Raw genomic sequence first — 13,790 nt, forward strand, 5'->3', positions numbered from 1 at the left:
CGGTTCAGACAGAGCGGCCGAGGGTGTGATTTCCCCGGTAATTTGACGACGCGGGTACTGAGGTATATGGAAATTTGGCTATTGACCCCAGCCCATACCGTCAAAATATTGGCGACCACGGTCCGCTAAAGGACCCATGACCTTTCGGACTTATCCGAGAGTCACGACCGAACTTCCAGGGTGTTCGGTGGAAAAGACCCTACTGCTCCCCCTAGTGGTCGTTATCGCCACCGAACCCCGGCCCACAACAAATTGGTTGTCAGGAGTGGGGTATGAACACCTCCACCTCCATAGAAAATTTGCAGGACACCAATTACAACAAATTGGTGATCAGGAGTGCGATTCGGCCCCTCCGTCTCCATAGAGAAATTCACGGGATTCGGATCAGGGGTGTACGGAGCAAACCCCCCCCCCCACGTTCCCTCCAAATTATGAACATTTTAAATTGTTCTCATACACACCATGGTGAGCCAAGATGAGCCGGCTCAGGTGAGTTTAGAGGAACCGATGGCCCAGGACGAAACCCCCATGCAAGATATTTCCCCGCAGCCAAACCCAGAAGGGATATTGGGAGTGGCAGTGGTGGCGTATGACACCCCCCCTCTTTAAATCCCCCACCCCCGCCGATTCCGCACACCATCATGGCGGATCGGCTCCGCTACTTGACATGAACCAGTTGGTGGAGATGCTAAGACGAGCAATGAATGAGGATTTACAAAAGAATGCGCAACGGATGGAAGACAAAATGGATGCAAGCATGGAGAGAGAGGAGATGCGGACAATGGATTGGAAAATGGCGCCTGCACGTGGGGAAACGGCCGAGTCGGGCGGGGGATGGGGGGGAGTGCAAAATGCGTTCGGTCCGCGATGGAGACGGGTGAGGTCGAGGGGACGAGCGATGCCACGGCAATTAGGGGGAAATTAATAAACTCGGACACGAGGGGACGACGGAAAAATTAAAGGAGGTGATGGAGACGCAGAAAATAAAAAAGACGAACAGCAAGGAATTAACGGAAATAATAAACGAGGTGACGGAGACGCAGGAATCAAAAGAGGGGGACGAATTGAATTAAACTTAAGAGGAGCACACACAGGTAGAGATAGGAGGGGGGCAATGGGGTTGAGCATGGGGAATGTTTCGTGCCCCGGTGTGAGCATCAGGACAGCCTCCCTCAGGAACAGAGGGAGAGGATAAGCTCCCTCGAAGTGGACTGCGACCAGGTGAGTCCAGTGAAGCCAAGCGAGGTCGAGCGGGTGCATGATGCGGAGGGGTCCATGCAGAGTTTGGTGGGGGGGGGGGTAGAGACCCTAGCACCCCTTCTAGTAACATGAATCCCTGATGTGATTGTCCCGGAGTGCGTGTCAAGGTGTGCGAGTGGTGTGAGTAACAAGGCATGCGTGAGTGCATGTGTGGAAATGGTACGCGGACCGACCCAGATGGTGGACGGGTTTAATTCGGAAATCGCGTCGGCTCTCCGGAACGTTGCGCCCAAGGTCCGTTCCTCGTTTTCGGAGCGGCCTGGGCGAACGCGACTCAAGAAGACATGAACGTCCCGCGTTTTGGAAGAGACCGTCGCGTGGATGGCTAAAATGGCGACTACGGAGTGAATTTGGAAAGCACGTGGCCCCATGTGAGCACGTGCATGGAGGTCGACGTGCTGCCCGGAGCGAGTCCCGGCGGCGGCACGGTAAGCCTCGCGGGTTTCGTGTGCAAAGCGAACCTCGCGAAGCGGGCCGGGTGCGAGTGATGTCATCCGCACGGCATGAAAGCCGAGTAACGAGTGCGCGGTTCACATGGGGAACACCGCAAAAGCGAGCGCTTGTTGCAATTAGCGGGGCGATGACAAGGCCCCAGGTATCGTCCGACGGAAGGGACGAACGAGCGAGTCACAGACCGCCGCCCTGGCGGCGCAAGAAAAAAAAAGGGCCTCGCTCCAAGAACACGGCCCCGGCCGGGATGTGGTAAGCATCCTGTCCGGGCAAAGGAGCACTAGTTCGTGGGAAGGGTTTAGCGATCGATAGACCGGCCTCATGGGGGCATGAGCCATACTCCATGGGGCCTGTGGAACAAGTTAGTGGGAATTTAGTTTAGATTTAGAAATGGATTTGGGAGACATGGACAGACATGGAATGTGTAGTGGGGACGTAGATTAGCTACATAGAGTTAAAAAGAACGTGCATTAGTGTGAGGGATGACGGGGAGCACGAGTTTGTTAGGGGAATTTAGTTAGCAGAATGGCGGTGTTGAGTGATGTAAGTGAGTTGAAAAAAAAAGAGATGAGGAGAACAAAAAAATGAGTGAATGTGGGACAGCGGGCCCAAGTGTGTGAGTGGAGTGAATGAGGAATGCATGGTGCGGATGAATGATTTGGGGGGAGGAGTGAATCTCACCCAAGGGACCCAAGGGGTCGGTGTAATGTTAGTTCGTGGGTTAGTCAAATTTACCAAAAGGAGGTCGTTTTGTTGTTGGTGTGGGAAGAAGGCTCGAAACCTTTTTGAAGGGTGCAGGAGTCCATGGACCGGCTGGCAGCGTGGCTGTGGAAAGGTGAGTACTGAGTAGATGGCACCCCGTGCGCCGGACTAGTCGGCCAGAGTAGGCCAAGGGTCCAAGGGACCGGGATAGTGCAGTGGGCACGGGCAACTCTCGGAAAGGGACCCGTAGCACCAAAATGCCACGTGGGCATGGAAGGAGGGCAATGCCAGGAAGAACACCCCCCCCCCCCGCATTCATAGGGAGCAGGTAGGCTCGGAGACAGCCTTAGGGCCCGGGGGTGCCGTAGTTAGAGTTCGGCAGACGGAAGTCCCTGCCAGTTGAGCCACGCCGCCCAGCCGTGAAATTGCGCAAGGGCACAAGAGAAAATTTGCAGGCCAGGCCCAAATTTATAGGGAACACCAACACAGGCGACGGGAATCGTGGTTGTTTGAACCGATAGTTTAAAGTGACAGGCGTTTTGAAAAGCCTTGGGGATATTTTAAAGTTTAATAAGAATAGGATAGAAAAAAAAGTGTACCTCTTCGCACCATCCATCCCTTCGCTCTCCGTAGGCCGCTGGACCCACCTTGGGAAAAATTGCTGAATTATGAGGAGGCTGTTCTGAGGCTTTGTTGGGCCTTGAGGAAGTACACTAGTCTCTCCCTTATTCCCCTCCAAAAAGGATTTTAGGGGTTGGGAGTAGATGGACAGGATAGGTTAGCCGCCACCAAAGACAGTGAGGGGATTTGGGACAAGCAATTATAAAGGAAAATATAAAAAAACATTTTTATAATAATAATAATAATAAAATAGAAATAAATAAAAAGGGGGAAGTCTAAATTTTGTTGTTGCAAACTAAGGGAGTGGGTATGGACAGAGACAGGCAAAGGCGATAGGTTGGGGGAAAAAGTGGGGTAGGTCCGAGCCCGTTTTCGGAGTGGCCGGCACCACTGCACTCCCTCCAGAACCTCACGGACCAGACCAGAGGCCAGCCAGCTTCATCTGCCGGCCTGTTTGTGCTGTATTTGCTGGTCCGCATTTTCCTTGCCTTCATTTGCCTGCCTTTGTCTTGACCCCATGCCTGCTCGCCCTTGTTTGTATTGCCCCTGTGTCACCATCTCAACCATGTGTGCCAGGACCATCCATCTTCAGGTGTTTGCAAGGACTGCCCTGCAGGCAGCCACACCATGGGGACTGCAATTGCGCATCTTGTGTGCCAATCTCTGTGTGTTTTGCACCAATGACTTTTTTCCTTCCACAGATCACAGGTCCTGTGCCATGGTTAGTGTAAATAGATTAGTTAGAATTGATGTTATCAAGGGAACCTCTATTCCAATGTGGATAAATACTGGTCGTGTTGGCTGTGTCGAATGTATGGAAGGATCTTTCGAGATGTGTGAAGAGGGTGTCCATTACCATCCCTGGAAACCAAACAGAGGTCAGATTGTAGATTGTAGTCCTTCCTCCATATATGTGAATGTAAAGTGCCTGATTCCTTGGCATCGTGAAGGAGATAGTGATCATCAGCAAAGGCCCAAGCCACTAGTGGTTCACCTGTCTCGTCATATGAAGTATATCCCTGTGAGGTGTGATTGCTGTTGAAGTCACCAACATGAAGTGAAGTTAGAGCAGTAATGGGTGGTGGTGGAAGGAGCCACTCCACCTCGAGGTGGTTCATCTGTTTCAGAGAAGATTTTAAAAACTTTTTCGCTTCAATTCAATATGGCTGCCACCACCGTTATCAAATTTTATTTTCCATGGGTAGTCAATCACATATGCAATCATGTATATAGTTATGCATTAACAACTAATGATAAGGACGTTCCAAGTAAGATAACTTCAAACTCGATGATTGTGGTGACATGTTATTAAATATGTGACAAGAACGGCACATGGTAGAGCGCGTACAGAGGCGGTATTAGGGCCATGCAACTCATTAAATTGCACGGGTCCCCCAGACAATGGAGGGCCCCCACACGACCGATCATGGTCCACAATTTTTCAAGAGGGGGCTCCCAAAGGTGGGTCTCACTTTGCAGACAAAAATATCAACTTGTGAGTGGGATAAACACAGTGCAAAGAGAATGCTCTATCTCAAGGAAACAAAACACTGACATATTGAATCCATTAACATATATATATATATATATATATATATATATATATATATATATATATATATATATATATATATATATATATATATATATATATTCCCCCTGATGTTTAACTCGACAGGACTATTATAAAATTATGGGGTGAGGTTAGTAGAGAAGGCCGGTTAAGTGGAATAATAACTACGTTTAATACTTTAATGTATACAAACGCAACAATAATCACAAGAAAAATATGTATAATTCCTAATGTTAATACATATCGATATTGTTTAGCAAATCCACACTATCATTTATTGTACGATCACAAAACACCCCCTCATTATTAAATGGACTAACCCTTGCACATGGTGGGATGTTGTGATTTGAAAAACCAGAGCACCTGTCCCATGGATGAAACGAAACTCCCCCAAGCGGTGCTGCACAGTGCAAAATAGCTCAGCAAGATAGACTGAGAGGAGCGCAGATATTGTACTTGTGTCGCTAACTAACGTTACAGTATTGATTTTGTTATTGTTCCATATGTTGGGGACGTTTCTTTCCCCTCTCTCCCAGACAAAAATTGAGAGACAGTAACCTGATGTGTGTGTGTGTGTGTGTGTGTGTGTGTGTGTGTGTGTGTGTGTGTGTGTGTGTGTGTGTGTGTGTGTGTGTGTGTGTGTGTGTGTGTGTGTGTGTGTGTTTGCACACTCCATGAACACCCATTTCATAATGACGAGTCTGTCATTTATCTGGATGAATACGACTGCTCACAAGTACACCACATAAATCACAAGCAAGGCAAAGACATTAGGAGACATCAATGTAATTTTGCATGATTCAACAAGACTTGGTGGCATAATGGTTCGAGCGTCCACTCTGAGTCTGGGAGATCAGAGGTTCGAACCCTGGCCGAGTCATCCCAAAGACTAACTCGACCGGCACTCGGCAGAGCACATTCCACCGCCAGGTTGAACAGTTTACGTTTTGTCTCCCACTGATAGGCCGGATCTTCATCTCGACCTGAACCAAAATCCAATGAGCTTGTTCTTGACACCTACCCAACTCATCCACCAAGTTTTGTCATAACCCGTCCAAAACTTTGAGATATCGTGCTCCATATCGTTTTTGGCCTTATCTCTCAATGGTGAAGAATCACTTTTAAAAAAAATCTAAAAGATTCTTATTTCCAGATCTGGATCTTCACCAAAATGGAATTAATTTGTTCTTCTCACACACTCAATCTGTCCACCACGTTTCGTCTGAATCCGTTCATAACTTTTTGAGATATCCTGCTTACAGACAGACAAGCAGGGGGTGAAAAGATAACCTCCGTCCACCTTCCTTGGCAGAGGTAAAAATGTTATGTGCTGCTTCCTTGCTTGATGCTCAGCATTTGAAAAAGGATAGGGCATGGATAAACCTTGTTGATGGACTTCAAGGCAGATAGTGATATGGAGACTTTGTACCAGGGACATTACACAACCATAGGTTGATGCAGGCTTTGATGGGCCAAACTGCCTAATAACCTGCATCAAAGTTAGGCAGTTCAGGTCATCAGGTCATGCAAATGACCTTATGACCCAAACTGCCTCATGAACTCTCTGCAGATCTGGGTAAAATCACAAACTGGTCCAACACGTGGAACATGTCTTTCAATCCTGACAAATCTCACACTCTCACTGTCTCTCCGAAAGGACCGTTTGGAACCCCCCCCCCCACCCCCATCTACTTTCTCAACAATCCTCTGGAAGAAGTCCTTTATTTCAACCTTCTGGGTCTCACTATCTGCCATGATCATTCCTAGGAAAGCTACATTTCCAACCTGGCCTCCAAAGCCAGTCGACGACCGGGAATCCTCCATCATGCGCAGTCCTTCCTCGGCCCACCTGAGCTCCTGACCACTTACAAAGCTTTCGTCCACAGCCTGATGGAGTACTGCTCTCCCCTCTGGGCTGGTGCTCCTGCCTCTCACCTTTCTCGGCTTCACGCTGTGAAAACCGAGGCATTTTGGATCATTGGTATCTCCCACAATGAAGCTGAGTCTTTGGGCCTCTCACTCTCTCATCGCAGGCAGATCGGTGGTCTTTCTGTCCTCTCCCGTCTCCTCTCCGGTCTCGTCCCCCCTGCTCTGTCTGCAATTTGTCCCCACCATATTTCCGCAGGGTGCTCAAGATCTGCCAACATCCCCCTTCTGGTAAAACTACCAAAATCACGAATCACTGCTCACCTTCACTCTTTCATTCCTCTTTTTTCCCGCCTTTGGAATAAACTCCCTCACTCTGTTCAATTCCATTCTTCCCTCCAGGCCTTCAAAACAGCTGTTCACCACCACCTCTTATCGTCCCCCATCTAAATCCTCAATCTTTTCTACTCCCGTTAATCCACCCCAAACCCACCTTCTTAAAATTCCCTGCTTTCCTTCCTGAAAGTCCCTGTAATGTCCATCTTGTATACCCCGTGTTCCCTACCCCATCCCTCTCCCATCAAAAGATCTCCTAATGTCTCTGTTCCTCACTGTTTTGTCCTTCCCATGCCCCTCTTGTCTCATGCCCCCCTTGCTGTGCGTTGTGTGTTAGCTCTCCTACGAGCCTTGACAATGGATACAACAAAAAAAAAGTTCCTTGTAAGGAACTCATTATTAGTAGTAGTAGACTGCACACCTCAACTACTTTGTTCTTCGCTTCTCTCGTCTATGGAACCGCCTTCCATAGGCCCTTCTTTCCCACGCTTTCCTCCTGGGCTTCAAGCAGGCAGTGCACCAACACCTCATGTCATCCCCCATCCTGACCCATGATATTTATTACTCCCATTATCTCTTCCCAACATAACCAACTTGGTCAGTTAGTATTTTCTCCCCTTCACTCTCTCTTCCTTTCCTGTTCGTTTATTCTCATGTTGATCTTGTCCAGTTGTTGCCCTGCTACTCCACTGTCAATTTAACCTTGCTCTTCCATGAGCCTCACTCTTGTATAGAGAGAGAGAGAGAGAGAGAGAGAGAGAGAGAGAGAGAGAGAGAGAGAGAGAGAGAGAGAGAGAGAGAGAGAGAGAGAGAGAGAGAGAGAGAGAGAGAGAGAGAGAGAGAGAGAGAGAGAGAGAGAGAGAGAGAGAGAGAGAGAGAGAGAGAGAGAGAGAGAGAGAGAGAAAAAAAAAAAAAAAAGGACACATACATATAGCATTTGGGATTTGAACCTCTGTTCTCAGAATGAGTCATCGGATCAGATTACAATGTCAAACAGGCAAACTCGAGAATGCTCAACAGGCCAAGCTTTTGTATTATTTGTCATAGATTTCTGTTTGGTCTCTGAAGTGCTTTATGAATCCATACCCTTACCAATTTTCTAATTGATATCCCCATTTGCAATTTCAGGGTATTGTACAGAAAATGATTGATGGCAGAAAAGTAAGGTCATTGTGACTAACCATGGAAAGAGTGTCAGTGTTCTTGGTGAGAAAGCTTTCACCAACAGTGTGTGCAAAGTTCACTCAGGTAAGCATTGTTTTCCAGCTCCATGACATCATGATAACTTTACAATGTGTTGTGTCAATAGTAATTGTAAATGGTGTGGATATTATATTGCTCGACATTTTAACACATTATGCATACATGTATCTAATGAGACCATTTAATTTTACAAGACAGGATATTGTAGACTGCAGAGGTAGTGGATATGCCTTTGAGCTGTCTAGTTTGGGTCCGATTTCTGCTGACCAAACTAAAACTGTCCGATCGGTGTTTCACAAAGAGGGTGTTGTTTCAATCATGTAACATCCCTCAGCTGGACGTGAAGCTGGGAACTCATCTGCTTGCATTGGCTGGTGGATATTAAAGATTCCATGGTATCTTTCATTATATGGACCATTATATGCCTGGTGTTGGCTTAACAGTTAGGGTGGCTGGTTTGGGATCTTCGGGTCCTGAGTTTGAGCCACATTGTCTGCTGAATTAACACCAGGTGGGGTTGACTCGGCCTGTCAACCTTCTGAAGGTCGGCGAAATGAGCACCAGTGTCCTAGTATAGGGGCACAGCATCAGCGGCATCGTCACGCCCCAACAGAATGGTAACTACGCGGCAGCCAAGCTGCCATACGCAAGAAGAAGTAGTGGTGGACCATTGTTTGTCAGTACCTTTGATCTCTGGCTGAATATGCAGGGGCTCTGCATCAGCAACACAGCTGCAACTTTGTAATGATACAACCAGTGACCGAATTTACAATGCATCCTGGTCCAAGTGATACACATCAGTTTTAGAAAAAGTTGAATACTGAATGCTTGTTTGGAGTTGCAGTTGCCAAGCTTCAAGATGAGGCTCCAGTAAGATACCACTACACCCAATCACCAGATTAATGTGTGAAAAAGACAAGATAGGTATTTTGGGTTTTTTTGGAGTCTGTTCCACCAAGACAAATTGAGTCAAGCTTTACTCTTGAGCATAAGAGGTACATGGAAACATATTTACAATGCCTCATGCCCTGATGGCAGAGTAACTGTGAGATTCAGCATTCGGACACATATGATGGCACCTGTTTGTTTAGTGCAAAACGCAAAGCACCAGTTGAAAACACCCTTCCCATGTCTTTTTTTTCTCAAGACTGCACACTGCATAGAGTAAGGTGTACTCCGAACTCTCAAGTTGAGTGAAGGTGCTGTTGTGATGGTTTAATATGCCTTCACATAAAAAGAATGCCAACGTTTGTGTAGACTGTAGAGCATGACATTGATCAACTTCCCTTGTTGCAAAAATAAAATTGAGCATTTAACAATGTAGAGCCCAGAGAGGTTAATGTGCACACACACACACACACACACACACACACACCTAATATATAAAGCTCATTCTAACCACTAACTCATTTACTGATTCACTGACTCACTGACTAATATTAAAGAACGGTACCTTCCGGGTGATGTGGAAAACTGAAATTTTACGTGCTCATAGAACCGTCAGAAAGTATTCATAAATGAAAATATAAATGAAAAAAAAAATCACTCGGAGTGACAACTTGGCAAAACAGCACAAAATAGAAAGGCACTCTGTAGAGCGCATACCTCTACCAGGTGGAACAGTTCACGTTTTGTATCCCACTGATGGACTGGATCCAAACCAAAATCCAATCCGCTTGTTCTTTTATCACCTATTAAACTCGTCCACAACTTTTTGAGATGTAGTGATATATTTAGTTTTTGGCCCGATCTATCAATTTGAGAATTTAGGCCTGTGTTGACCTTTTGACCTTAAAATTAATTGGTAGTTGAATTCAGCGACCTGACATGAAAATGCTCTTCAAGTTTCACGTAAATTGGATGAAAATTGAGGATTTTAGAAAATTTGGCCCAAATTGGCCTCGTGGCCTATTTTGACCTTTTGGCCTATGTTTACCTCAAAATTAATGTGGTTGAATTTGGTTACCTGATATGCAAATGCTCTTCAAATTTCAAGTTAATTGGATTAAAATTGAGGATTTTAGAAATTTGGCCTGTGTTGACCTTTTGGTCTATGTTTATCTTTTCACCAATGGTGACCACAAAGATAATAGGTGGTTGAATTCAGGGACCTGATATGTAAATCCTTTTCAAATTTCATCTCAAATCGGATGAAAAGGGAGGATTTAGAAAATTTGGCCTGTCGACCTCTTGACCTATGCTTAGCTCAAATTTAATAGATGGTTGAATTTGCTGACCCGATATGCAAGTGCTCTTCAAATTTCAAGTCAAATCGGATGAAAATTAAGGATTTTACAAAATTGGCCCAAATTGGCCATGTCGACATTTTGGCCGATGTTTACCTCAAAATTAATAGGTGGTTGAATTCATTGACCTGAGACGCAAATCATGTTCAAATTTCAAGTTAGTTGGATTAAAATTGAAGATTTTAGAAATTTGGCCTATGTTGACCTTTTGGCCTATGTTTACCTCAAAATTAATAGGTGGTTGAATTCATTGACCTGATATGAAAATGCTCTTCAAATTTCAAGTTAGTTGGATTAAAATTAAGGATTTTAGAAATTTGGCCTATGTTGACCTTTTGGCCCATGTTTACCTCAAATTTAATAGGTGGTTGAATTTGGTGAACTGATATGCAAATGCTCTTCAAATTTCAAGTCAATCAGATGAAATTTGAGGATTTTACAAAATTTGGCTCAACATGGCCTATTAGCCGATGTAGACCTTTTCATTCGACCGAATTTTAAGAAACTTCAATGCGTAACCGTCGCAGGGTTGATGACATTAATGTCTAAAATTTTTAGGACTATCGGTTGAGCGGTTTGGGCTGGAGGCGAGCGGACAGACAAACAAACACACAAACAAACGGAGGCGATCAACATACTTACCAAAAAAAAAAAACCAATTTTGCCAAGTAATAAATGAAAACAAATGAGAAAAAAAACATGCAGGTGAGCAACCCGAGACAACAGGGAAGCACGCACGGTTCGTTATTGCTTACAATGTGTGAGCATACCCCGCTCGTCCAAATATAAAGCTTATTCTAACCACTGACTGACATTAAAGATATCAGTGACGTAGAAAGCTGAAATTTTTCATGCCAACGGACATTGAGGCCGATTCACTGGGAAAAATCACAGAACCACCGGAATGCATCCGTATATGAAAATGTAAATAAATGAAAGAAAAACAAATGCAGCTGAACAACCTGAGACAATAGGGAAGCACAGTTCGTTATTGCTTACATGTAAACATACCCCACGTGTGTGTGTGTGTGTGCGTGCGTGCGTGCGTGCATATTGTTACAGATTTCAGAATCCGGTCTGATGAATGCATTCACACATCCAGGTCCTCAGACAGTTATTTCCTTAAATGCATGTTCAGATTAGCTCCATCCCCATGTCTAATGGGATCTTAAATGTGATGCATTGAGAAGGGTAAAGGATAGATCCCCTCTCTCATGGGAAGCTTTTTTTCTTTATGACAGACACGTTCACACACATTTCTTTCACGAGCTCTAAAGCCCACCCTCATTTTTCCTCAGCAGCATTCTTTCGTGAGTTCCGACGCCCGCCTTTTTTGAGAGCGCATGGGTCGTCATGGTAACCGTGCCCCAGTGGGGCGGGGTGAGCTTGGGGTGGACGGCACTCTGTGGAGATAGCCCGGGGATATAAAAACGAGCGAGAGAAAGCGTGAAGCATGTTCTGTGAGGAGAAGCGTTTTATTAGGAGACGTTCTGTGAAGAGAGGCGTTCTGTGAGGAGAGACATTCTGAGGGGAGAGGGACGTTCTGTGAGGAGAGACGTTCTGAGATAAAAAAAAAAGTGAGGAAACAGCGAAAGAGGGACGTTCTGAGAGGAGAGAGACGTTCTGAGGAGAAAAAGTGAGAGGAAAAGCGAAAGGAGAGAGGAAAAAGCAAAGGGCTAGAGAAGCGACCAAGAAGCGGGTGTCTGACCAGCGCCGACGAGACAATTCGCCCTTCCGAGTGCTTCAGCAAGCGAGCGTGTGGTGTGTGTGGTGTGTGTGGGTGTGAGCGGTGCCGCCAACAAGTAAGGCATGGGTCGATCACCGGCGGCGCCAGGGTCTAAACCAGTGACGGACTTTCTTGGTGCCCTCCAGACATCAACTGGCGTTCAAGGCTGCCCCGCGAGAGGGTGCACGGCAAAGCTGGGTGCTGGCGACAGACGTGACACGCACGGACGCATTTTCAGGACGTTTTCGCTTCACGGACGAATTTCTGGTGAGCGAGACTTTCCCCCCTCCCCTCCGCCTAAATGATCTGCTGGGTACCCTTGTCTGTGTTTAGCTGTAAGTAAACCCCTGATAAGCATCTGTTCTTTGTCTCTTTCCTGGCATTTTGATTGATTTTGCTTTGAAATTATTTATTTACCTCAGCAAATAAAAGGTTCTTTTTATTTATTTTTTTATTTATTAATAAATTATTTGTCGATTTCCAACCTGTCCGTGTTTGTCCTTTCCTTCTATTGGTCTCGCATTGTTCGAACCGAGATAGACTGGGAGGTGATTACCACAGATTTAACCAAAAAAATTGTCGGCACGCACCAGCGGTTAAAACGCTCGGCCACCCTCATTAAAATCTAATCAGATAATATTGGTGCTTTGCCGAGGGCGTGCTCCCCGCTCAGGTAACCACGTGACCTCTAGTTAAACGGAATAATTAGACGGTGGACACTGGAACTTGTGGTTGACTGGGTGACGTTCTTGGTATTAAAACAACCCACCGTACCACAACGTTAATTGTGAGCGGTGGCTCCAGGTCCGGCTCTACCGAGGACAAAAAAATAAAAAATGACCGTTTTTACAGCCATTTTTCCCTGCTGGGCAGGGGTTAGGCTTTTTCTTGAGGCAATGTTTTATGGCCGGATGCCCTTCCTGACGCCAACCCTGGTCGCCTCTTACGACACACAGGGATATGGTATACCTATTCTAACCGGGGCATACACCGGGACCAGTACACTGGTACTCACTTCGCCGACCTCAGATGGATGACAGGCTGAGTCAACCCCCTGGTGTTAATTCAGCAGCCAACGGGGCTTGAACTCAGGACCCTGGGATCCCAAGCCGCCACCCTAACCACTAAGCCAACACCAGGCTTCTCTACCGAGGACAACAGGGGATTAATCCCCCTAAGTGACAAGCTGGTGTCTTGGTATCCGTCACCGCAACAATATATGTGTGTGTGTGTGTGTGTGTGTGTGTGTGTGTGTGTGTGTGTGTGTGTGTGTGTGTGTGTGTGTGTGTGTGTGTGTGTGTGTGTGTGTGTGTGTGTGTGTGTGTGTGTGTGTGTGTGTGTGTGTGTGTGTGTGTATACGTTATGCATTTCAGAATCGGATCCGAGTAATGCACACAACATCCAGGTCCTCAGACAGTTATTTCCATAAATGCATGTTTAGAATAGACCCATCCCCTTGTCTGGTGGGATTCTAACTCTTTGATGCTTTGGAGAAGGGAAGAGAACAGATTCCCTTCCTTTCGTAGGGGATAACCTTTTCCTCTTTTTGGCGCGTTCATGACGTATGATTTGATGTCAGTTTTAATTTCTGCATGAGTGATATTCACCGTTCATGCACGCGATAAGACAGCCGTTAGCCCAACGGATACTCGTTCTATTCCCTTTCCATCAAGACACATTGGCTTGGAAATACATGATTTATTCACACATTTTATTTTGGTTGTCATTTTCACATTGGACTTTCAGGACATTTGAGTCATTAATAACATTGCAAGCTTTTCCCGAACAATTCGTTCTGCCGATCAAA

General features: G+C 46.0%; 1 protein-coding gene across 1 annotated transcript in view; it reads left to right on the forward strand.

The window, feature by feature from the left end:
* The first annotated feature begins 1,643 nt into the window (after window positions 1-1,643).
* Window positions 1,644-13,790, forward strand: part of NUDT17 (nudix hydrolase 17) — a 36,320-nt gene continuing 24,173 nt past the window's right edge. The window contains exons 1-3 of the mRNA XM_085847949.1: window positions 1,644-1,688; window positions 8,037-8,056; window positions 12,130-12,250. Of these exons, the coding sequence (XP_085704075.1) occupies window positions 1,644-1,688; window positions 8,037-8,056; window positions 12,130-12,250 (186 nt within the window). The remainder of the gene's footprint in view (window positions 1,689-8,036; window positions 8,057-12,129; window positions 12,251-13,790) is intronic.

This window comes from Eptatretus burgeri, chromosome 11, assembly GCF_056783735.1.
Source record: "Eptatretus burgeri isolate ZD-2024b chromosome 11, Ebu_testis_v1, whole genome shotgun sequence".
Taxonomy (NCBI): Eukaryota; Metazoa; Chordata; class Myxini; order Myxiniformes; family Myxinidae; genus Eptatretus; species Eptatretus burgeri.